Raw genomic sequence first — 26,550 nt, 5'->3', positions numbered from 1 at the left:
CAGCTCCCAGCATATATCCTGGGGAAACTACAGAGACCCGTTTGGCCAAACCATCACCTGTTGCGTAGCGGTGCACGCGAAGCGAATAACTGCGCCGTTTCCGCTGCAGCGGATTGAGATTTGAAAAATGTATGGAGAGTTGACATAACGCCGGGGAATATCAACAGTTTGATGCATGCGCTCATATGTTTTATCCACTAACCTCATCTTTAACCCGGGAGTCGCCTTTCGCCCTGAACGCTTCTGTGTCCAAACTGTAAACTTCGAAGATCTGCGTGCCGCGTTTAGCCCCACTCAACCCTAAACATTTGGCCAGGATGGACCAGCTCTAATGTTATTATAATGGCCTACTGTTATTATAATGGCCTATAAGCCTTTGGCTCGCAATTGGAGTCAAGCTGCTGTACGTTTATTGTAACAAAGATCTCTCTCTCTGTCGCGTACCGGCAATTGCTTTCACGCACAACGATGGGCTCTGAGAAGCCAAACTTTCTGTCACAGCCCGTCGTGAAGAACATTTTCATGTACCGAAACGGCGACCCTTACTACGACGCTCGCCGGATTGTAATAAACCAAAAGAGGGTGTCCAACTTTGAGACTTTGCTGAGAGAGGTGACCGGCGGGATACAAGCACCATTTGGAGCGGTGAGAAACATCTACACACCGAGAGGAGGCCACAAGGTGGACTGCTTGGAGAGCCTGCAGAGCGGGGAGCAGTACGTCGCTGCTGGGAGGGAGAGATTCAAAAGAATGGAGTAAGACTTGACTTACGTTTGACAAATTACTACTTTCAAATTGTTGTTTTTTCACAGTAACTTAGCCTGAAGAATATCAGTACCGTTACAATTTAACATGCATACTGTGGCTGACCAGGTTACCCATCTACTGCAGTAGGCGTATTGCCTGCAGGAAGGCATGCTGGTCAGTTGTAATTGCTGTTAATAGTAAGTAGCCTAATTAAAATCTTAGTTGACATACGGCACACACTAACTGGATTCCACAGTCAATTACAATGTGGTCAATCGATCAGTATACAAAATCAATATCTCACTGAGCATCATACCTGTTGACTATGTTCTTAAAGTTTATGTGACTCTGCTCTGCTCTAATATATAATAAGTGGACTTATACTGCGGATAATAAGATTTGTGCAGTGAGTTATTCATAGAATGTAGTGGTGACAAAGTTAAGTGCGAAGGTATTAGTGGCCATGACGTTTGTGTACTGTCACCATGCTCCTTGACATCATTTTTTTTAATGCCAGGTAAAGATGTGGGTACTGTATATGTTATCTGCTGCAGAACTGGTAGAACATATGCGTTTCCATAGTCATCATCCTGTTGTCCTTTCACTGCATACCATTCAGTTGTTGCTTTAATACCCAGAGGAATTGTGGGGAAAATCTGATTTAATTCAAGAGATTCACAAATGATTCTCCAACTACCCTTTTTAGTAATGTTTTTTATTTAGTAGTAGTATTTAGTTTTTTTTCACAATGTGGGGCTACACACTGACTATTAATAAAATAAGAGGTAGATATTACATTAAACTATGTTTTGGCAGCACAGCTAGCAGCGAAGAAAAGTATTCTCACATTTACATTTATAAATAATGGCATGAAATGATATTTCTTAATTTATGAGTTAAAAATACATACCGCTGTTGAAAATCAGGGTGCTGAGTCTTACTTTACTTTATGTTTTGTCTGTAGTTACCTACAGATAGGCTCGAGAAGGAAGAGGATGATGCAGACTCTTCCGATGCAGGTAAGTTCAAAGTTCTGCTAAAGTAAGCATGCCTTCTTTCATATATATATATATATATATATATATATATATATATATATATATATATATATATATATATATAAAAACAGGAAGAAAGTCATTTGTGTGTTTAGTCTGTCTAGAAAGGCAAGTTCCTGTTGAATGCAGTAAAATGCCATAAGGAAAGTAATGCAATAGCTGTAGTGAATAGTGGTGTGTTCACATGTGTTGATTAGCTTTAAGACTTGACCCCAGCTTTGTGAAGATGAATTCATCCAGAATCCAGATCAAATATGAATTGCCATGTAGGAACTGTGTTTCCTAGTGAAATTAAGTAATACCTTCTAGAGATTAATGAAACCCATCACCGGCGGTGGTTTCAGTTACAGCCTTCTCACTCAATCCAACTTTACAACATTTGAAACTGCGACTAAATGCAAGATACATGAGGATTCACCTCTGCACTCCTGCCCCACCCATAGTGTAAAGGTTTTAGAAAGATCATTTAAGCAAGGTGTTATGTTTAGCATTTCTCTCTATTGTTCACTGTGAATAATCACTTTGTTGTGGTCTCAATGGCCATGCATTATTGATTTATGGATCATAATCATCCCTCCTTTTCAATGCATCTTTAATCACCAGCTATGAAGTCACAGGCAAAACAGCAGCTTAAAAACAAGTTCAAGGGTGTATTGTTTCTGTTTTAAAAGTCAACTTCAGGTCATCTTTCCAAATGAGTTATGTTTTTCGTAATAGCATTTACAGTATTCTAGGGAAGGCACAGATGTTGGTACTAGCACCCATTACCAAACCATATTAACCCCATTCATGTTGTTATAGTGACAACATGGCAACAACTAAATGTGTGCGACAGTTTGACATACTGATTTGTCAGGGTACTCTGTACTACAAGTGTTCTGCCCATTTCTTTCTTTGACTTTATCTTTGTCTCTGGCCACAGACAGCATTGGCTTAACATGTTAATCATACAAAGTGAATCAGCAACTGCTCTCTGTGGTCTTGATTTTGTCTTAGCACCTGCAATAAGATCATTCATCACAGGTAACCTCAAGGGCTTGTTGTTGCTGCTCTGATTACGTGGCGAGCATAAGAAGAGCCAATTTAGTTTACAAGGACCCTGCTTCCCCCTCACTACCCCACTTAACCTGCCTGATTGTGTTGATTAATGATGAGAAGTCTTAGCCGGCTGGATGGTTGGCAAGTTTGTTTCTTGTCCTTTTGGAGCATTATAGAAAGGGCTAATTATAGGAAGGTTACTGCTTCAGATGTACTATTCTGTATGTGGCATATTATTAACCCAGCTTCTGACAATAGTCCCTACTATAAAGAAATGCTTCTTTTTTTGTTGCTTATACTCATTTTTCTATTGTTCTTAAATTTCCATTTACCTTGAAATGGGCTTCTTTATTGCTCTATGTTTGATTAGGTGGAATTGAGAGGACCCACTTCAAGTAGTCTCGTATTGCCAGCCCTATCTCCACCGTGCTGTGGAGTAAGGTCTGGCTACACCTCAGATACATTGTGGGATAAGAGAAAAAATTGCTCTGGGTTGTTCGCAGTTCTTAGTTTCAACCAATCACAATCACCTTGGCCGGCGGTCGCAGTGACTGTGGCTCTGCTAAATGGTCTTGGGAAGGAACTCGCCTGTGCACACAATACAGTAATGTGAGCTATTTAAATTAGCTGGATACATGGTTAAATGTAATTTGCTCTTACCAGTGTATCACCGTATCAATTTCCTCTACAGCCATCCCACCAAAACGTTCTACTTAGAGAGTAACTGCCTGCCTTATTGCATGATCCATATTTTCTTCAAAACTTACAATTTTTTGCGTGTGGCTTGCTAGCTCGAAATATGAGATTTTGGGAACGGCATCACACAGAGAGCGGAAGGTGAGCGCGCCAAATGTCAGCCTTTATCCTGAAAATGTACTCCAGTTAATCCAGACTACACTTCAAGTAACCTACTGGTTACAGTAAACAGTGATGCTGGTAGATTAATTTAGTGTTTAGGTGAAATGAGACTAGGTGATGTAGTACCTTATTATACACAATATCCTTCATAAATTAGCACTGACTTTGCTTATTAATTTAGCTGCATCTAGCATCTGCACTCTCTAGATGGAATCGAGTGAGTGTGCGATTTAGTAAAGTGTATAAGCAGCATTGAATGTAACGTCCCTGCTTAGCACTAACAGGAAAACATGATTGTTTTCGCCGAACGTGTACATGGGCACTAAAAAGAGCTGAGGGGACTCTTCCGGCATAAAATCAAAGATCATGCGCCTATAAAAATCATTATCAATAGAAAAACAAATCTAGTGCTTTTAATGGCTCCCTAACGAGTTAGCCATGCCTCACCTTGCTTGTTTTCGGTTTGTTCCTGGCTTGGATTGGTTATGGGGTTTCTACTAGTCCATTGCATTTTTTTATCAAGCAGTATTGCTTATTTTGGCAATTATGTAAATAAAAATGCATTTTGTTAGTGATTAATCATCTTCTGTGTTATAAGAACCTCACCATATTATTTTATGCAGTTAGTGTTAGTGTTCTGGCCTTATGCCTTTGTTACTGGTATACCTCTGTATATGTCTCACACTTTGTTCTTATAATGTAAGTTTTTGAAATCTACTCTTGGACTTCTCTGTTGCCAGGGTACACTCATAGGCCCCCAGAATACTTCTAATATATCTCCTTCCTTATCTCTCTCTTTGTGTCTCTCTCAGAGGATCCAAATCATAGTCTTAGAGTCACAGTGGGTTACCAGGTGTTATGGGACAGGACCTGCAGTGCTCACTGTTTGCAACCTCAAAACCTCAAAGAATTACAGAGAGGGCTCAGTCTTTTGCTGTCACAGAGATGAGAGGGAATATTTTAGTGTGTACAATAGCTCTTTCTTCTTGCCGTCAGGGGTAAAAGCTTTTTATTTCACGCAATGTTTTTTGTACCATGTATTGAAATCTCTCACAGCAAAAGGAGAAACAAAGTGTATGGATTTTTAAATCCATAAACATATTATTGTCTACAATTAACACATGGTGCTACATCAAGCTGTTGCCACTCTTGGCTTCAAACAGTTCTGTCACTAGAGCAGGGGTCTTCAACGTTTTTTAAACCAAGGACCCCTTAACTGAAGGAGAGACAGAGCAGTGACCCCCTACTACTAATATTGTATAAAATTAAGTTGCATATTAAACTGGGCCTACAATAAAGTGTAGGGCAGCCTAAAGCCTTTGTATATACCTTTTTAGTGCATAGAATATCAAGCTATCAAAATAATAATTGTTGATGTGATTTTATAAATATTTTGATGTTAAACATACATGTGGCACAGTGATTCCTCAGGATCTGTGGATGGCTACCTTACTGACTACCTTACCCATAGGCCAGGAAGTCTATCAACAGTGGGGATTTATATTTGCTAATAATGTTATATTCATGTTAAATAATTTTAATTTGAAAAGGTTTCAAAAATTAACAATAATTTGGAGGCCCCCTTGCACTCTGAGGACCCCCTAGGAGTCCCGGATTCCCTGTTGAAGATCTCTGCTCTAGAGCATTTACAGTTTTAGCCCTGTTGACTGCCCTGACATGGACAGCTATATTTAGGACCTTAAATGTTGTCCTTACCAACTACAAATAAATATTGAACCCAGTGTTAGCGCTGGTCCCTGAAGCAAAAGTCCCTAAAGTTTACACAGGTCTGTTGTTCTGAGTCTCCACTGGGAAACAAGAGCTGTCCTTAAATCCCAACTGGACACACTGATCTGCTAACAAGCTTTCAAAGCATGCTTAGGTTACCTGTTATCAGAACCCAGAATATATTTATGTGTGTTTATAGGCATTTATATTTATAGGCATTTCTTTATGTACTTTTAGCTTCATTGCCCATACCAGATTTAGGCAATCTGTGTGCCAGATAATCTTTAATGATCTTTGAGCAATTGTATGTTTGACATATTTTACTCTTTGTATCCCTCTTTTCCAGGCCAGACCACTGCCACCGAATCGTTTCATTGTGTCAGCTCGATTCCTGAAACCCATCAAGGAGCCGTGCACAATATTGTAAGTTCAATTTGCCCTGTTTCACATGAACCATTTCATGCTGTTTTGATTTTCTCAGAGGGATATACTTGATGAGGGAAACCAGTCTGTGTCAGTGTTTGTTTTAACCGTTGTTTTTTCTCTACTTAGTGTGGTAGCAAATGGCGATGTCTTGGACCCTGCAATGAGGCTGTTGGTCCACCAGAGGATGCTCGGCCAGTTTGACAGAATACTAGAGATGATCACAGAGAAGATGGGTTTGAAAGTCCTGGGGGGTGTCCGAAGGTACAGCTAAAACAAAAATGCTTGCACTTCACATATAGACTGTCTTTACTTGTTAACAAAGTAACTCAAGGACAATACGTGACAGAAGTCTCAGACTAACGCCACATGTCTAGCACTTGCCTGCTGTATACGTATGTATATCAATGAAGAAAAACAGCTTTAAGTTGCCATTGTTAACATGGACGTTTATCTTTGCTCTGGTGGTATTTAAACACAATGTGTGCTTGTTAATGTTTTAACTGTCTTAATAAATGACCACATGATTATTGGAGGATACTCTGCAACTCAAGTGCGTCTTGACAAACTGGTAAACACCAAGGGGGTAAGTGAGCGTCCACAAAGCGTAGCTCCTATGGAGCCATTTTGTTGCTATTAAGCCATCACCCGCCATTAGCATATCATTGACTGCCATTCATTTTGACGTCACTTTGACAGTGAATAACTTTACATCTGAAGCGTCTAAAGACTCTATTTGTCCATTTTTTTTTCTAAAGAAACACGACAATGTATAAAAGGCTCCATTAACTTGTATCTCACGTTATGGCTCCGTAGTATACGTTTTTGTAAAAATAGGCTAACGATTGTGTCATAACCATGCAACTTACTGTCACATAGTAGAGGAATTACCGTACAGTACAGGAGAAGCCTGCAGGCAGTTTCGACTTACATTAGCTATTTAAGTATAATTACTAATGTTAACTAGCATTTTAGTTAATTAGCTAATAATTAGCCTGTGCCTATGTTATCTCCTTACATATACCTACATTCAGAAAAGTGCTTCTAATATCCTTCACTGGTCTCTGTAAAAAACAATGGTGTCACTTTGTCCACTTCTTTAACTGTCTATGGTAAACACATGATGGAACCCATGGGGCTTTTGACTTTGTGTCTGTTTTCCAGTCTCTACACCTATGAAGGCCAGCAGGTGACTGATGGGAATCAGCTGGAGGGTGGTCAGCTGTATGTGGCTGTGGGAAGAGAAAGGTTTAAGAAGCTGCCCTACAGTGATCTTCTCTTCACCAAACCAAGAATGACAAGGAGGGTCAATGGGTAAGCCACATCTGCAAATACTTAACTCACTTTCACTCCCTGTCTTGTGCTGCTGGTATGAAATACTGCGATAGATAAACTGGTGTACTGACTGCAGCTTTCACTACACAGAAGCAGGGGTTAGTTGGGCTTGACGTGCCGAGACAGCTTTTACAAAACCCTAAGTCTGGTCACATGTGGTATGAGACTGTAATTCATTACCTGGACTAACAAATTAACTCCAAAACATGAAACGCACCACAAACCAGAAATGGTGAAAGGTTGGGCTTGGGGTTCAGCAACCCCATCTCGTAAAAAAAACCAACCATATATGCTACAGAAATATCAATAATAAATTGTCAATAAATATTAGAATGTATTCAGAAAGGCATTATGTTTTTGTCCTTCCCTGTATATAGCACAACCAGTGCAAAAATAATATCATAATTGCATGTGCCTTTATGGCTCTGTAATTTTCTTCTTTTTGCTCATCTGCACTCATAAGTGTCCTATGTTACAGATAAAACTTTGAAATTGCGCAAACTGATACATTCGTTTGAAATGTTGCATGTAGGTAGATCCTACATGAAACTAGCATAGATGCAAATTGTGCTTACGTATGTCTTCACTCAAACATTTTTTTATTGAGCAAGGTACCTGAAGTTATTCATTTACACAAACAGCATTGGCCAATGATGCACATTTTTAGTATCCGTCAGTACGTAGATTCCTCAGTCCTCTGTGAACAGTTGTGGAAATGTAAAAATATAATACTATGGCTATCAGGGATGGTTCTTGGAGACCGTTCAGTTTGTGTTTGTCTGTGTTCCTGTGTGGCAACTAATTACTCCCCCGGGGCTAATATATGCTTTCCAATCTCCTGAAACCTACATCGCTTAGCTCCAGATATTATTTTAAGGATGGATACCTTGCTGCATGTGAATAAAAGTGTTGCCTTTCCTATTGCAATGTTGGAAATATATTTACACTGTAGAAATGAACAAAATCAGCCATTTCACATGCACATACACAAAGCTACAGCTTCTTAAGCACACTATATTTAACAACCCTTCCATATTACATTAAGGTATGTACTGTATATTACTTATTAATCAAATATCTAACAGCACAGTGTTTAAACCGCCAACTTTTCATTTTCAGATGAACTTTAGTTCTATTGTGGTTTACACAATTACATGGCTAATTTCAGATGTCTTTGTTGATAAATCAGTGTTGTAAGGAAAGCACTACATACCATGCATTTATGTTAATACAATTATTTGTGTCTGTTTTGTTTACAGAATGAAAGCTTACTCTCTACCGCCTATCTACAGATTCTCCAGGCAAAATGGAAATGTAAGAATTACCCGTGCCTTTCGCATTCATTGTTTTAATTATTTAGCTTTGTTTTAAAATTGGAACTAAGAAATCCAACATTTTTAAAGCTGGTGTACCATACATTGATTACATAAACCAACTTGCATAGAAATAATTAGCACAGCATTCTTGAACATACACCAAATAGAGGAAAGTATTTGAATTTCTGTATGATTTTGTTGCTTTGAGTTAATTCAATGAGGAATGGGTAGATGGACGAAACATTTAGCTTAGCAATCATTCTTCAAATGTTAAAACTTAGCCTAGTTCAACAATTATTTTGCCTTGTTGTTTGAATAGTTAGTTAACACAGTTCTCATTTTTCAAGCTCTTTAAAGCTGTGGTAGAAATTATTATTGTTTATCATATTGTAATTTAAGTGGTCTAAGACTAGACTTCTGCACCTCCTCTTGGCTCTGTTTTCAGGCTTTAGATAATATTGCTGTGATAGGAGACTTTGGTCAATCACAGGTAATTTCAGAAACAGAGAGCGTTCCTATTGGTTATTTTCCTTGCGACAGCAAGGAGAGCTGCAGTCTCACTCTACTTCAAATTCTGGCATTGTTTTTGCCTTCTACCCACTGCAGCTGTGGGTACCATGTTGCACACTTACACATATGCTGTTCTGGATGACGGCTGTAAAAAAAACAATCATAATACCAGCTGCTGTTTATCACTTTGGCCTCGTGGGGAAGGAAGAGGTCTTATCCCTGCGGTCCAATGTACACTTCTGCCTTTACTCCTGTGGCACATTATTAAAGATTGTTGACCGAACTCTTGGGTTGCCAGGTCATGAGCTTTAGACAAACAGAAGCAATGAATTTACATACAACATATTTTGTACATTTTGTTTATATTCTAATGCTGTATATACATTTATTCTTGGTCTCTGTATTCTTTTCCACAATTTCTCATCAACTGAAATAGACTTCTTTTTCGTCTAGGGTACGTCTATGGTCCGATGCAGTGATAGTCGAGATGGAGACTCCAAGGCCTCTCCTCCAGGCCACAATGGCCGCAACAAGGAGCACATATCCTCCATCGTCAGAGAGATCTCTCAGGCCAAACTCAAGGCCCTCAGGAAGAGGAGGAGTGGACAAAGCATGGTTCTCGGCATATCTGACAATGGTAATGCAGAAACAAATGGAACAGTATGGATAGGAGTGGAATATGTTTATACCTGATAATACAAACAGGCCTGGCAAATACAATGTGGCTGTGGCTTTCGAGTATTGTAGCTTCAACAAGTGTTTTTTTTGGTTCAGTACTATTCTTATAGTATTCAATTGATTTAGAAGTCTTTTATATTAGTATATGAATATATCTATGTTATATATTAATAACGCACTCACCGCATATAAGGATATCATAGTTGTGAATTTTATGTTAATATTTGTCCACATGTGCTATTTAAAGTGGGAGAGATTGTGTGTTTCTTCTCATAAAGCCATGATATAGTAAATAACCAAATGGGTGTATGCTTACATGTGTGGTTGCATGTGCTTTTGCAATCAAGACGATGAATGCCTGGCTTAAGGACACTTCTCACAAGAATGTCACATACTATAAGTGCTACCTGGCCTTTTAATATCACTGTTTGAATTGTCTTCTCCCATGAATAATTTCCACGAACGTGTGCACAAACTGTGCTTATATACAGTAAGAATTATACAATATACAGATATATGATGTAATGCATGGCCTTTGAAATCTTATGTAACCTGCTGCATTCTTAAATGCCCACATAGTGGCACTGTTGCTCTGCAATAAGAAATATAGCAAGATGTATTGAAAGTAGGTCTAGCATGATGACATTACCTTCTATTACAAGTAACACATTATGCCATCTTCTGGACTTATGATCAGTATATTATGTCCTGCAGAAACTCTAGTTTTTGCTTTTGTGCTCATTGGCAGGTGGCCATCATCTGAACAATAAGATTTTTTGTTGCTCTGTGACCCTAACAGATGTTTTCCATATACATTATATATAACATTGTGACAGGGAATTGAGAGCAGTTTTTATTTTTAACTTTTACATTAAAAGGGTAGATTGTCTGCAGACTACTGCTGACCTTATTATAACTCCTACTGCGGTATGAACCACCATTACGTCATCTTGTGGCTCATGATAGATGTTGCCTGTTTGCTCCTCTGGCAGGAGACTTGACAGCAGAAGCCCAAAGGAGCGTGGAGAATTGTGTCTGTGGTTCAGGGGAGCTGGCATTTTGCGTCAAAAGAGGGATGAGAAATGTGTGTGTGTGTGTGTGTGTGTGTGTGTCTTTTGTCTGTGTGTGCATTTGAAACATGTAATGTCCCCCTTAAAATCCTCTGTGCATCAGATTGTGTGGCAAGTCGTATTACAGGCGGAGAATACCATGTTGCATTATTGGTCCCCTTGGGTGACATTGACCAAAGATTAAATTAACAGACAGGCAGCTTGGAAAACAAGATCAGGCATTAGAAAAGATTGTTTGAATGGCTTGGAGACCATATTACATTCTCATGCACCCTTCACGTTTGACCTATACAGTCTTTTTTAAATGCTGTTGTGTTTGCATGAACAATATCTCTTTATTTGTCTGGCTTAGTAGCTAGGTGTAGTGTACGGTATGTAATGCAGGCTCTGCACGGCATTGAGTCTGTCTCTGTTTCTCTGTCCATGGTGCTGAACAGACTTTTTGTAAGCTACAGCAGGTTAAGGTTTCCCACACGTTTCTTTACTCTTTTTGTCTTGTTCTTCTCACCCTAAGGAAAACAATGCTGAAATGTTATTTGTGCATTTGGCTTCTCAAAAGCAAACAAAACTGAAATCATAGCTTCCCATGGGCTTACCGACAACAAATTACTTGTGTACCCATTAGCTGCTACGTTTAGTCTTGTGGTCATGTTTGTCCAGTTTAGCTTTTCAATAGGGACACAGTGTTCATACCAACTTTATTTAGTGATTTACAGCAGCACAGAGGTGTTTTTGTAGGTATCATCTCTTCGGGAAACCCTGCCCCGGCTGGGTATGAGGTAAACACATCCCAATCTGGTGCCAAAAGGAATGCAGCCAAAAGGTTAGCTGCCTGGCAGAGGCTGTGGAAAGAACACAGCATGAAACCTACACTTCAGATCTCTGGTGTGCAGGAACATTGGAATGAAAACAAAAGATTATTATGAAGGTGTCATGTCATTATCAATGTATTTGTGAGATAGGGAGGGAGGGGGGGAGAGAAAAAGAGATGCACAAACTAAAAGGCTTTGAAACAAGCAAATAATAGAGAGAGAGGGAAGAAAAAAGACAAATGAGACAGAGTGACCCCGTAACTCGAGATTCTCCCTCTGTTCTGTGCCGACACTGTTGTGACAGGGAGGTTAGTTTTTGTGTGTGTGTGTGGTGGTACGCCAGTCCCCATTATTCACTGTCTATCAGCTGCAGGGAGCCAGACTGAGGAGAACTCCAGCAGTTTCTGTCTGCTGTATTGCAAAGCTTCTGACTTTTCTGCTTCATTAGAGTGAACACACTGGTGAGTGACAGCAAAGACAAGGGGGAGGCAGTGTGACAACTCATGCAGCAAAGGTCACAGAATGAATTTGAACTTACTATAACAAAGACATTTGGCTTAAAAAAACTTAACCAACAAGACACATTGCCTGTCATACGCTTCACCCAGCATAGTTATACTTTATGGGAGCCCTTTTAAATTGAGTAAATCATCAGTCTAATTTGGCCAGTGTTCAGGTTGTTTATGACCAATCAGCAGTTGTTGCTAACCTCAAAATAGAAATATGATGTCCTCATCAGTGTTCTCTTTCTGAAAGTGCCTTTGTGACCAGTTCAGTTAATGGCTCTCTTGAGAAAAGTAGAGAAGAGAAGAAGTAAAATGTGAAGCAGCAGGAATGGGAAAAGAGAGAATAATCAAATATATTAGAAATAAGAAATGATGTGTTTTGGCATGTTAGGGCATATGGGATGTAAAGAGAAGAGAGGATAAAAGAGAAGGTTAAAGAAGAGGGAATAAAAGGTTGTGATTGATGAAAGCAGAAGGACATTAGGAAAGAGAAGTGAAGAGAGAAAAAATAGTACAGGTGGAATTGAATAGGGAGTATGATGAATAGCATGAGATGGTGGAGCATGAGCATTGTGTTGGAGAAAAAAGGCAGAGATATTGAAGGTTAGAGGGATGGGTGGGGTTTGTATAATTGCCTTTCATTTGGATAATCTCCCCATTTAGAGTAATCAAAGCAGAATTTTACTTGCCTCTGCCCCTCGCTGAGGCCAAATTGCTGCTCTGAAAATCAACAAAAGAGCTTTGCACTTCAAGAAGGAGGGGCAGATAGAAAGGTATGGACAAGAGGAGAGAGAGGAAAGCACAACAAAAGGAGAAGGGGGGGTCTAGTGATTATCTTACATGTGTTGTATAGGATGTGTGTGTGTGTTTGTGTGTGTGTGTGTGTCCTTGTCAGGTCTATTCTGAACATGATTGGTATCTGCCCTCTTAAGATAATGGCAAGAATTGGACTGAGAACTCTACAGCATTGAAATATGACATGCAGGTGCTGTTTTAAAACACAACATCAACAGTGTGGTTTGAGTTTAGTTTCAGATAAGCATATTGTAATCTATTTCATTGAATCGAACAATGTTTCCTGAGGCTAATTGAGTCACAATGCAACTACTACTACCTTTGTGCTTTTTTTTTAAATAAATAGTTGCAGAGCGGCGCACACGGCTGTGATTAAATAACGTTGGATAATACCTCCATGCCAGGAGCTGATAATACTGTGGATATGGTGATTGACTTGTCAATCACCTCTATCTGAGCTGTCTTTTAAATATTATGAAAAACAAGTTTATTCAATGGAAGAAAATTCTAGCTAAACAAAATCACTTCAGGCTATTTCTGTTGCAGGTCAATTGTAGGGCACAATGCTATAAATTACTTGTTTGCCATACAAGCTACACAATAGTTACGATTGACAGTACTATACATCAAACACATTTTCACGTGTAGTTGCTATGGGGATTCTTTTGGAAGCTATTTAGTCCACACAGTCTCAGCAGCCTGAAAAACAGCAATATGGTTAACAAGAAATGGTTCAAAACAACTAAAAACAATACCAGTTAATAGTAGATTTTACACCAGCGAGAATTTGGAGACACACACTCTAAGGCCTTGCTCCCGTGCTCTTTCACACACAAACACAGACAGCAATTTTGTATCTCAATTGTACAGTCTTAATATCTCAGTTAGGTTCATCTTGCCTTTTGTTTCACATATCCAAGTCTGGAGAAGGTGAGTTTCAAATAATCCAAGTAATTCTGCCCAGGCTTGTATTAAAACATTCAAAGACATCCACTTTACACAAAACCTTATGTTCTGAGAAGCTATTTGCCTCATTTTATGTACAAGGATGCATCCTTTAATGTAGCAGGAGCCAATTCAATTCATGACACACAATGGGTCCACATTATGTCCTTTCCTATTATTTTCCTTGAAGGGAAGTCATGGGACTTTTAAATTGCGGTATTCTTTCAGAAAAAAATAATTTCCAAAGCTCAAAATTGAAACATCCTTGGTATTATTTGCAAGTTGAATGTGAGAGGAATGAAGATGGCTGCATATGTGAGTGTGTCTGTGTGTTTATGCGTGCCTTTGCACATGCACAAGCCACATCAACCTTCTGCCTCTGGTGTCATAAAATGTGATGCTGCCTTGGGGAATTAGCCCTGTTAGCATATGTATCTATAATTCCTGTCAAAGTGAAATAAAGTTCAAAACAGTGTTGGGAGGCAAGAGATGTGGACACAAAGAGACTGTGTGTCTGAAATCGTGCGCCTGTGTAAAGAGGCTCAGCAGAGAAGGATGAGAGATGGCAACCTTTAAAGGAAGTTTTTTTCTCTTGCCAAGTTCTTAGAAAATATGTTTTTTGAGCACTGCGTTAAAAGTATTTATGTGTGTGTTATATGCGTGACTGTTTTTATCTGCACTCCCTCGCATGTCACATTTCAGGCAACACGGCCATCCTTCCCAATCCCCTCCTTCTTTCCTCCTCTCTTTTCATCTCTTCCTTTTCACATCAGAAAATAAAAGGTTCTTCATGACCCTTTGATGCAGGATTACTGGATTAAAGTGCAGGGTAGCTGTACTAATCTGCCACATTAATCTGTTAACAAGTGTTTCAGCTGTGACATACAACAGTGCAGGCTGTGGCACCTAAAGTATAGGTTTAGGGTGACGTGTGACAATTTTAATGATGCAAATTTTCTTAATTTCTGTCACTTCTAATCTAGCCTGCGTTGCCCATTTTAGCATTTTTGTCGAGGTTTAGCTAGTAGACCCACATCTGGAGTAGCTGTGATAGGACCATCTGCAGGGTTTGTATCAGCCTGAAACAGCTTTGACAATCAACCTAAATGGCAAGAGTAAACATTATACATGTGTGAAGATCTGAAATGTACATCATGTGTTGGAATTGGGCTTAGGAAGTTGCTGTGTTGGTACAGCAAAGTGCTTTGTGTTCATCACTGTCAGTTATAATGCAGTCGCACAAACACTTTCAAATGTTGCACGTCTGTCATTCATCAGTTTTTGTCCAAATAATGCAGTTCAGGGTGCAAAGAGATATAAATTTACATTTTAGATGATAAATGATAAATCTACTATAACGACTTCTAGTTCACAGTGGGCTGTGCCTGTGTTCTGAGACATAATTATTGTTTTGAGTCTCCTTTTTACTGACCTAAAATATTTGTGCTGCCAGTTACGTTCCATAATCCAATATTCAACCTAATAAACATTTGATATGATGAAGACACTGGATGATAAGGTTTCAAGCAACTGTAAGGAAAGTGAGAGAGAGCAACTCCATGAATTATTAAAATATTTAACTGAAGCCATGACCTTTTTATAAATATTACTCTGCCTGTCTGACTGCAACATTGCTAAGCAGAGCTTTCTTCCGATTTAATGTCAAAGCTATCTAAGCACAGGGCTGCACAGTACTGTAGACAAAAGGCACTCATAATACTTTTATTCAAATGCATCTTTAAAACAAACCTTAAAGGATGTTATACACTAGAAATAATTTACATTACAATTGTATATGTCCTTCCCACACACAATATAAGACCAATGTATCTGTTTTTAGTGCATTAAATATGTTCAGAAAAATTATACTTATGATAGTTTAGTCCGAAGCACAGTTTCCACCAGGCTCATTCATTGAGCGATTTAGCATTGCACTTCCATAAAGTTTGGAAATTTAAAAAAGAAGGTCAAATTGAAGAAAGGAGAGGAAATATTGTGAATTTTAGTCCCTAGTGGGTCACGTTCCGGAAATACTGGATCCTTCATTTTCAATAATGCTACTCAATATCATCTGTCATTCAAAAAAGCACTGCTTTTACAGGCTAAGTAGTTCTTTTTGTGACAAGTAAATTGAACTCTGTGTAAAAGTGATGGCATAGCCCGTTCATAGAGTTGTTGTAGTGACTTTTGAGCATTACAAATATCTTAATTTGGATTTGCTCAGCTGGGATTTGCTGGATTGTTGATTGCCAAACATGCATCACCCTAAGCCCAATGATTTTCCTGATACCTTTCACGGCAGCTGGATTCTCGCGAGATTGCGGAATCACATATTACACGAAAATCCATCTTGCCAGATGTTTGAGTCTAAACCAGAGATGGTTTAGAACCGAGACACCCCAACTCAGTAATTTTCTGTATCTGTGTCACATGGGTTTATCCACTGCCACGCCTCTTTAGGAGACTAGCAGCAGATCCTGAGTGTATTGATTCCAATGGGAGAAGTAAACATAAACACAGATAATGTCACCAAAGTAAATACTGGACCCGTTTTTCACAAGCCAAATATCCACCGAAAATCTGACACTAAAATGGCATTTTTCAGACGGACACATCAGGAGAAAATTTGTTTTTTCTGTCACAGCAACAGATCTTGCGAGCAATACTGATGAGCTAACGTCAATTAACGTTCGTTAGCCTTTTAGCTGTGTAAATATCTAATGTTAGCAAAACTAAATATCAATAAATTATACAAATATAGCTTTTCTTCCATCCATCCAATGAGACCACACCCATTTAGGAGACAGGAAGTGTGTACCATTCATACCATTGGTGCAGCGGGTAATGCGCTTTAATCTTTAGTGATAAAGAATCTTTGGTCTGAACCACCAGCTCACCGAACCTATCAGCGTCCGGTGAGGAGCTACTGACAGCTACAGCGAAGTTTAGGTGTGTGTGACAGCCGCGACTGTTCATTCAAAACAACAATGGCGGTAGCAATAGACAGATGGTAAATCCTGCCAGGTATTCTTTTAAAAGTGCCTGCCCTTTTGCAAACCGTTTCCAATGACGGCTTCTCGGATGGTTCTGTGTAACAAACCAGCTGGCGTGTCAGGTCAAGGAGTGATTTCGGTACATAAAGTAGTACGTCAAGTGTTTATTTAACACTGCAGAGCTAAGTAGAATTGGCTTGTTGAGGCCATGCCAACGATTTGTCCATCCCTTGGTTTATAAGCATAAATACAGTGTATTAAAACTGTGATTTGTATAATTTATTTAGAACTATAACCTCTGCCATTTAGGTATTAATTTGAAGAATAAAGAATATGCTCGTCTACAGCCAAAACAAGAAACACACAGTTGTGGTGAGAGAGGCTTGATTAAACAATCTGCTGTGATTATACTGTGGATATTAGGTGGTCAATTCGAGTTGCACAGGAAATGCTGGATAGTGCAATTAGTAGAATAAATACAAAAGAGGCAACGTTTCCCATTATTTGGTTTTGTTTTTGACATTTCCAATACTCTCTCTGAGCTGAAAACCCTCGCTGCTATGATTTTCTAGTAGTGTCTCCAGACTAAAAGCTTTATTCAGTTTTCCCAGAAGTGTCACAGCACTGAGAACATCTTGGAAAAATTGCACAACAGCTTTAAGAGAAACTGGAATAAAAGATTTGCAACATTAACCGAAGGTTTCTCCAGTGTGACTACTACTACGTACATAGTGACTACACAGCTATTAAACGCAACATATTATACATCCTCAACAAACCTATTTGTAATTCCCCTGATTCATGCCCTGGTCTGCTACAGATTTCCTGTGGAGTCAAGAACTTGTTTGTGCTGTATGTATTTTACTCATAAATTCTTCAAGGATTAGTGGGAAAGCTTTTAAACATGATATTAGACCCTGCTAGTCTCTGACATGGTTGTCCACTCCAACTCTGCAGTGGAGGACTGAAGAAAAGACTGATGTGCAGTAATGCACATCAACATTGTCTCATTTGCCAGCAGGCTTTTCATGAAAAGAGACAAAGATGAAATATTAATGTAGCTTTTTTATTCTGTCCAACAAAATAAAAGCTTTATTCACAGATTGGTTCACTACCCAGCTACCTGCTGAGTTTAAACTCATTTCTACAACAACAAAAAAGGGAAGATTGGCAACAGTCCAATGTGTCCTGTGTAAGAAATTAAACGATGCACCTGTTTGATTACACTGTTCTCGGACTTGAATTGGGAAAAAAAAGTTCTGTTGACAATTCTAGTTCAGGGTTCTTCTGAGTTCATTCTGCTGTAATATATTATGTTGTTTTATTAAGTGAGTTGATGAATATAAACCGTACATATTTTATGGGATAGAATTGCCATCATTTTGCCTGGTGTAAACTGCACACTGAATTCCCTCAGTGTTTAAGGGTTCCTAGAATTGGGTGAGCACATCAAATGCTGCACAACTGTCTGCAGCTGAAGGTGTAGAGACTGAGATCACAACTCCTGTTTTTTTTTTAAACAGACCAGTTCCCTAAAACTAAAATCATGCAGCAGTAAGGCAGACTGTGTGTGTGCTTGTAAAAAGAGAGATGACGTTTGCTTGTCGAGAAGTGGGAGGTTATTGTAGTTTACTACCAGCTATTGCTTCATCTTCTGATGTCATTTATAACTTTACTTTTAATAATAATGGCAGCAAAAGCCATTTGTATGAGTAATTATACACACTTACTGTTGCATCCTTGTTTTACCTCACACTGATGGATGAGATGTAGCATTACGCCCAAAGTGTGGGTGGGCTCTGTCTGAGTTTGTGCCAATAGTGTATAAGGGAATGTGTGTGTGGGTGTGTGTGTGTGTGTGTGTGTGTGTGCGCGTGCGTGTGTGTGCTTGTGTGTGCGTGCCTGCGTGCGTGCGTGTGTTCAGTTCAGTTCAGATCAATTTTATTTATATAGCATGTTTAAAAACAACCATTGTTGACCAAACAAGCTCCAAAAATCAAAGAGATAATATACACAAACAATACACAATATACAATACAAAATAACAGAATATTATTTTGTATATAGTAAAAGATCAAGATATCAAAAGTGTGTGTGTGTGCGTGTGTGTATTATGAAAGGAAAAAAAGAGACAGACTGACACATTAGACTACTCACACTTGTATACACACTGTCAAGCAATTTGCAACACCAGAACCCAAATCTACTGGATTCAATGAAGAGCAAGAAGGGTAAATTCTAAATATTGTGTTTAATTTGATTTAGCATTTTCATGAGCCCATGCCTCATCCTCAAATCACGTTAAGATGTTTAGAGTCGTAGCGGCTCATCCACTGCTTACTGCTTACACGCAATCGTTCGGCCCTCGCTGTTAATGAATGCAGGCGATTTCCATAAAATATTCTTAAAGAGGTCCGTTATTATTACCATAACGTTTCATCTCCCACCATAGCTAAACTTCAATCAGTTTTGCATTTGAAATGCATTAAATGTCTCCATAAACTCTTCTAATCTCTACCCAAGTCATTTTTCTTGTTTAACTTGTATGTGTAGAAAGGGGAACTAATATTAAAGACATTAATTACACTGTTCTGTTCTTTGCTCTTTTTGCCGCTTATTTCTGATTAGGAATTTCAGTCTCATCCAGTGTTTCAAAACAAGTGTGTAATTATGTTGTTTATCAGAGCGTATAGTTGTATTCCTCTTATGATGTTTAGGGTTAATTACTTTAAGGCCTTTGATGCACATGCTCACATGAAAAACTGAAGAAAAAAAACCATATTAATTTTGCACTCCAACAAATCTGCCTTGCTGAGCCGATTGCTTCAACAGAAATGGGTGTGTAGCTGGTATCAACTTGTGGTATGATGTCTTCCTACACAGAAAAACACAGAATCACTATGCAGTTTAGACAGTAAATGGTGACAGGTGATTCCTCTGGGGAACTGGGCAATATATGTTCTTGTAATCTTGACTATTATTACAGCAGATTTTTTTTTTTGTTCTTGGGTAGAATACTGTGGCTTTGATGAAAAACATATAGGAAATTGAAAAGTTTTCTCCAGATTAAAGCAGTTCAAATTAAAAAGAAAAGGTGGGCACATTTTTCCCTTTGAGTCAATTTTGAGTACCTAACATTGAAAGCCAGTGTCTGGGATAAAAGGCACTGGTGGTGGGGACCTGAATAAATCTCTTTAACGTTTGTGTACTGGCCAGTGGTAAAAGTGGAACAACATCTACCTTAATACCTTTAGGGATTATTAGGGTGATTACTGTGTTGGTGATAATACTAACAAGGATCTTCTCACCTTACCACCATGTTTTCTGGCTCTCTCTGCCACACTTCCATTGTCTGGGGAAGTTGTTTACTTGCCTGAAATAATCGTGGGTGTTTTTCTTCTTTACCACCAGGGGTCACTCTTGTACTGTGTTTTGTTAAAGACTGAAAACACAGCTGCGGTAAACAAGATGTATAATTTCAACAAGTCTCTTACTGGAGGATGAATAAGAGCTCCCTTATTTATAGGAGAGGTTTTATGGGTTTCTGAAATGATGTAATGTGCTCTTCTGGGTTTAGGGTCTTGAAAAGTAGTCAGCAATATTCCTGATATTAAGCCTGTAAAATTACAGTAGAGAATCAGACTAAATAAATGGTATGAGAATTTAACATAACAAGAGTGGCATTTAAATGAGTCTATTTGGGATTGTTTTACGTTAAAGTCTGTGCTTTAATGTGCAGAGTTACTTTGTATTCTGCTACATTAAAGGGATATTTAACCATTGAAAATATGAATATATCTTTAAATTGGGTCACTTATGTAGTAGAAATGTGATTTTTTTTTAGAAACTGGTGGCTTCTAGGCCGAGAAAAGCCAGAAAATGTGTTTTTGGCTCATGTGGATGAAAGACACCAAATCCCAGAATGCACTTGCTTCGCTGCTTTAGAGTCCACTCCCAAGCCACGCCTACCGTTACAGACAGACAGTGAGACAGTCAACTCAACTCAAGTGTGTTTTGTTGTCATTTCAACCATATACACGAAACAACGTTTCACCGTGGCTCAAGTGGTGTTACACATTTAAAATATATAAAAACGACATATGAAACAGGCTACATTTAGTGCACACACATTATAGGCTCCGTAAAGTTCAGCTAACGCATACTAGCATTAGCGCTTGGTGGGATGTAAACAGAGTATAAACACAGCTGTAAATTTGTGTGGAATGTAGTGTGGCACCAGCAGTTAGCAGTTAGTATAGTTACAGTTAGTATAGTTAGTATAGTTTAGGATACAAGCACCCCCATTTCTGCACCAGTCCGTGTTAACACAGCCCACCTCCACTAGTCTTATCCCGGCGACAGAGCAGCCGGCCTGGTAGCTAGATAGTCCGGTACACTGTTGTTCAGCCATGTTTCCACAACAACAAAAACACAGCAGCTTTGATGGAACAGGTGGCCGGCTAGCGTTAGCTTTCGAACCTAGCTGCTTTCCACTCCTGCACACCGCTATCGAGGTCCCTTTCCCCAGCTAGCGGCATTGGGGCGACACTGCAGGCTGAGGTGCTGGTCTCCGTAGCAGGCGACGCTCGCGTAGTGTGTCGAGTATTCGTCTGTAAAAAAGTGTCCTGCATATTCTCCGATCTGTACCAATGTATCCCGGTGGTACACATGTGCGGTAGTTTGAATGCACATTACAATTGTTGTAAAAGTTTACTGTTGAAAAGACGGAGCCTGTTAGCGAAGCTTCAAGATGACCGACGCTCGTTTTGCTTCGGCAAGCTTCGGGTAAAGACGACAGTCCAACCCCCTATGGGCGGGTTGAAAACATGCGGAAGTAGCTCCTACTGCTGGCTGTAGTCCATTGCCTCTGGGCAAAAAAATCTTCGTGATCGTTTTACGTCATCGGAAGATCGTCTCAGGGGGACATGAAAATACTACCGTGTTTCTACTGATACAAAGCTTAATGCTAAATCGGTGAAGTATCCCTTTAAGTCCTGTTGAGCTTATACAAAACAGAATGTTGAATCAAAATATTATTAATGTCTTTGATGCAATTCATACCATTGCATAACCTCTCTGTCTAGATTTTGTCTGATTTGGCCAAGAGACGTTTGTTTACGCCTGTGTACAATCCAATACACTGTATGTAGATGTATTTATACCTGGATGACAACCATAACTCAGTTTTATCTTATATTGCGCCTAACAAGCCCATTCAGGACACAATATCACACATTTGGATCACGGAACGTGTATGTCATAATATCACGCTGAAACATGCTTCAAAATCACAGGCACACTTTTCTGTGAAATCGGCCCACATTTCTCTGACGTTATTTGCAATCAGTGTGCTCAGTTAATATAACTGTGTGTTCTCTCTATTACCAGATGACCTGGAATCAAAGGATGATGATAGAGATACTGAGGACAAGACCCCCCCAGACCAGCCAGCCGATGAGGTATAAACACACAGTACAGCACTGTACATAATAGACCATTATGGGAGCAAGAAATGACGTTGTTTTAAAGAGACGTACATTGTGTTTGATGTGACACCTCATTAGGGCACACAGCAGGCACTTTTCCTAACATAATGATGTGGGTTCAGTGCTTTGTCGCATCCTGTCCCATAATATGAGGATAATGATGTATTCAACATTAACTGAGTTTGCTTTAGTTTTGGAGATGCATATATTTTCATATTTATGACCCAAAATTTCTATTTCAACTGCTTTAACCCTGCTTTAAGATACCCAGAATTCTTATAAATGTCACCCATATGTAATGTTACGAATTAGATTGATTCACATGTGCCAGCTAATGTGTTACTCCATTACTTGTTGCATATTGATTGACATTTGGTTTTGCTTTGGCTCCACTTGGATTTGTAAGTGCTCAACACTCAATAGCGCTGTCACTCTCTTTCAGGAAAGTGTAGGTCATGGGGAGAATTATTGTAAGCAATCCAATTACATTATATGCCTGTTAAAATATTTAGAGCTATAAATTGTTTCTGTGGAATTATTGCATTACAGAAACCTGCAGATGGTGATACAAAAGCCGAAGACGACAATGGTGAAAAGGCAGGAGAGAAGGAGGAGGCTGTTGCTTCTGAAAACACCACAGAAGCAGACACTTCCGCTAGCAAAGAAGAAAAGAATGAAAACCAGAACACGAGTGGCGAAAAACAGGGAGGGGAAGAGAGGGAGGAGAATGCCGAGCAAAATGATGAAAAAGAGGGAGAAGCAACAGCAGGATCTGAGGAGAAGGAGAGCGAAATAAAAGAAAAAGTGAAGGAGGAGGTCACGGATGAAAGTAAGGAGGATGTTAAGAGTGAGTCCAGTAGTAGCAACAGTGATAAGACCCAGGAGAGTAAAGAGAAAGAGAATGGAAGCCATTTATCTTCTGAGTGTGAAAAGGATGAGCGAGACAAAAAAACAGAAGAAGCGAAGCAAGATAAAGACAGTGAAAATGGTGAGAGAAGCGGTGAAGAACAAGTTAACGATGTAGACATGGGGGAGGAACAGAAAAAGACAGAAAACAGCAGTGACACGAGGAAGACTCCGTCAGATAACGAGACAAAAGAGAACGATAACGGCAGAAGTAGCAGTAGCGGCTGTAGCCAAGGAGAAGATGTGAGAGACACAGAAGAGGGAGCTACCAAGGAGTCAGGAGAAGATGAGAGAGAGGTGAACGGAGAGGTCAGTGGAGGCGATGATGAGGTGGAACATGGAGCAGAGCTGGACATGGACGAGAATTCAGCCAAGGATGCAGCAAATGGAGAGGAAGAGGTGGATGGTGACAAAGACAATCCAGGAATGTAAGAGAAAATTGTGGGATGGGCAGTGTTGAAAATAGTAAGCAATACTTTACAATATACGATCTAAAAGTAATGTAGGTGGCAGAGCAAATTCACAGAAAGTGAAAGCAAGGGTTGTTTTACGGCGATGTAGAATCTGCACTGAGAAGTAAACGAGCAAGTAGTAGAAGCTGCTAAATGATGTCAGGTACAAAAACACCATCAGAATTTCAGGTATGTATTCAAAAGCTATTTATCGAAACATTATTCATAACTATCATGTCTGAAACAGACAAATAAAAGTTATATACATATTCTTATTTTTCATTAAGTCATACTATTACTTCTTGGGCTGCTTTATCGTTTCAGTATACATTTTCTATAAGCACTGTAGTGAGTGATTGAAATTCAATAGTAACAGTCAGACTTTAAATGTTTAAACATGTTTATTTTTAACAGGTGTGATTATACTAGTTGCTTGTTTTTAAAGATGCTTTTGTATGTTTGTTATTTTTGTCTATTTTCCAAAGCAAGTGATACAAGTGAACTTTTTAAGTTAATAAAATAAGCTGTGTGTAATATTGTAAGCATACAGACTGTGTCTGAATGTTCCACATCATAATCCTTCATTATGTCTTATGCATATTTGTTTATTTACATCTATCTTCTACCATAACAATAAAAGAGAACCATTATAGAGAAGCACCTTTAAAAGATGCTTTAAATAAATAAATAAAATGTCTGTAATCAAATTTGTCCAAAAATAATAAAACTAATAACACCTAAAGTGTGTTAATGCTAATTTGTTTGTGGCAGTGAATATCGTCAGTATCGACTTTACAGACTTGTTTGTCAAATTCAACAACATACCTGAAACGGATGAATGGCAAATATTTATGTTCACTTCAACCACTCCTGCTACAAGAATCATTTTAATGCATCTTCGGTAAGTACTTATTTTTATTTCAAAAGCTTGTACTATTTACTTTATTCATTTAAATTGTGTACTTTTGCTTACCTCTCTGGGAACCATCACCTTATCGTGGTGGAGAGGTTTGTGTGTCCCTATGAACCTGAGGGCTGTGTTGTCTGGAGCTTGGTGCTCCTGGTATGGTCTCCCATGGCAAAGTGGTCTCAGGTTAGGGGCCAGACAAAGAATGGTTCAAAAACCCTATGAGTCAACGAGGAAGAGGTAGAGTTACCCTGCCTGGAGGAAGCCCAGGGCCCCCGTCTGGAGCCAGGCCCAGATGGAGGGCTCGTCAGCGAGCGCCTGGTGGCCGGGTTTGCCACGGAGCCTGGCTGGGCACAGCCCAAAGAAGCAACGTGGCACCTGTCACACGGGTGGCAGTGAAGGTCAGGGGCCTCGGCGGACCAGAGCCGGGCGGCAGAGGCTGGCTCTGGGGACGTGGAATGTCAGCTCTCTGTGGGGGAAGGAGCCGGAACTTGTGTGGGAGGTGGGGCGCTACCAATTACAGTAGATCTGGTGGGGCTTACCTCTACGCACAGTCTCGGTTCTGGAACCATACTCCTGGTAAGGGGTTGGACTCTTTTCTTCTCCGGAGTTGCCCAGGGTGTGAGGCACCGGGCGGGTGTGGGGATACTCACAAGCCCCCAGCTGAGCGCCGCTACGTTGGAGTTTACCCCGGTGGACGAGAGGGTCACCTCCCTACACCTGCGGGTTGTGGGGTGGGGGGGTGGGGGAATCTGACTGTTGTTTGTGCATATGCACCAAACAATTGCTTGGAGTATTCTGCCTTCTTGGAGACCTTGAATGGAGTCCTGCATGGGGCTCCAGTGAGGGGCTCTATAGTTTTGCTGGGGGACTTCAACGCACACGTGGGCAATGATGGCACATTGACACATGGAGAAGCGTGATTGGGAGGAACGGCCTCCCTGATCTAAACCCGAGTGGTTGTTCATTGTTGGACTTCTGTGCTAGTCATGGATTGTCTATAACGAATACCATGTTTGAACATAGGGATGCTCATAAGTGTACTTGGTACCAGAGCACCCTAGGCCAAAGGTCAATGATCGATTTTATAATCGGTTCATCTGATCTGAGGCCATATGTTTTGGACACTCGGGTGAAGAGAGGGGCGGCGCTGTCAACCGAGCACCATCTGGTTGTGAGTTGGGTCAGGGGGTGGGGGAAGACTCTGGACAGACCTGGTAAGCCCAAACGGATAGTGCGGGTAAAACGTCTGGAGGAGGCCCCTGTCCAACAGACTTTCAACTCACACCTCCGTGCTCAGTGCGGAGCGTTTCGTGCATCCCTGTGGAGGCTGGGGGCATTGAACCCGAGTGGACAATGTTCAAAGTGTCCATTGCTGAAGCTGCTGCGGGGAGCTGTGGTCTTAGGGTCTTAGGTGTCTCAAGGGGCATTAACCCACGAACACTGTTGGACTGTTGTGGACACCGGTGGTCAGGGAAGCTGTCCGACTGAAGAAGGAATCTTTCCAGGATATTTTATCCCAGAGGACTCTGGAGGCAGTTGCACGGTACTGAAGGGCCCAAAGGGCTACAGCATCTGCCGTGAAAGAGGCAAAGCAGCGGGTGTGGGAGAAGTTTGGAGAAGACCTGGAGAAGGACTTTCGGTCGGCACCAAGGTGCTTCTGGAAAACCGTTCACCACCTCAGGAGGGGGAAGCGGGGAACCATCCAAGCTGTATACAGTAAGGATGGGACGCTGTTGACCTCAACTGTGGAGGTAATATGGTGGTGGAAAGAGCACTTTGAGGAACTCCTAAATCCAACTAATATGCCCTCTATGTTAGAGGCAGATCTGGAGGATATTGGGGGGATTGTCGTTGATTTCCCTGGTGGAGGTCGCTGAGGTAGTCAAACAACTTCACAGTGGCAAAGCCCCGGGGCTGCGCTTTGTCACCAATCCTGTTTGTAATATTTATGGACAGGATATTGAAGCGTAGTCGGGGTGGGAAG

The 26,550-nt window shown here is 40.1% G+C and overlaps 1 protein-coding gene across 1 annotated transcript; it reads left to right on the top strand.

Annotated features, from left to right (window-relative positions):
• The first annotated feature begins 468 nt into the window (after nt 1-468).
• On the top strand, nt 469-23,636 carry LOC144519074 (uncharacterized). The gene is made up of 9 exons (XM_078251959.1): nt 469-755; nt 1,712-1,766; nt 5,776-5,852; nt 5,982-6,116; nt 7,017-7,166; nt 8,447-8,501; nt 9,467-9,650; nt 22,201-22,271; nt 22,848-23,636. Exons 1-9 carry the CDS (start codon nt 469-471, stop codon nt 23,634-23,636), a joined length of 1,803 nt encoding a protein of 600 aa, XP_078108085.1.
• Nucleotides 23,637-26,550: the final 2,914 nt, after the last annotated feature.

This window comes from Sander vitreus, chromosome 6 (genome assembly GCF_031162955.1).
Source record: "Sander vitreus isolate 19-12246 chromosome 6, sanVit1, whole genome shotgun sequence".
Lineage (NCBI taxonomy): Eukaryota > Metazoa > Chordata > Actinopteri > Perciformes > Percidae > Sander > Sander vitreus.
This window is presented reverse-complemented; position numbering and strand designations above follow the sequence as displayed.

Bases quoted from the DNA above. Each gene is read 5' to 3' on its own strand.
- LOC144519074 (XM_078251959.1), top strand. From the start codon at position 469: ATGGGCTCTGAGAAGCCAAACTTTCTGTCACAGCCCGTCGTGAAGAAC. The intron at 1,767-5,775 runs GTAAGTTCAAAG...CCTCTTTTCCAG, and splicing joins TGCAGACTCTTCCGATGCAG to GCCAGACCACTGCCACCGAA. The intron at 6,117-7,016 runs GTACAGCTAAAA...TCTGTTTTCCAG, and splicing joins GTCCTGGGGGGTGTCCGAAG to TCTCTACACCTATGAAGGCC.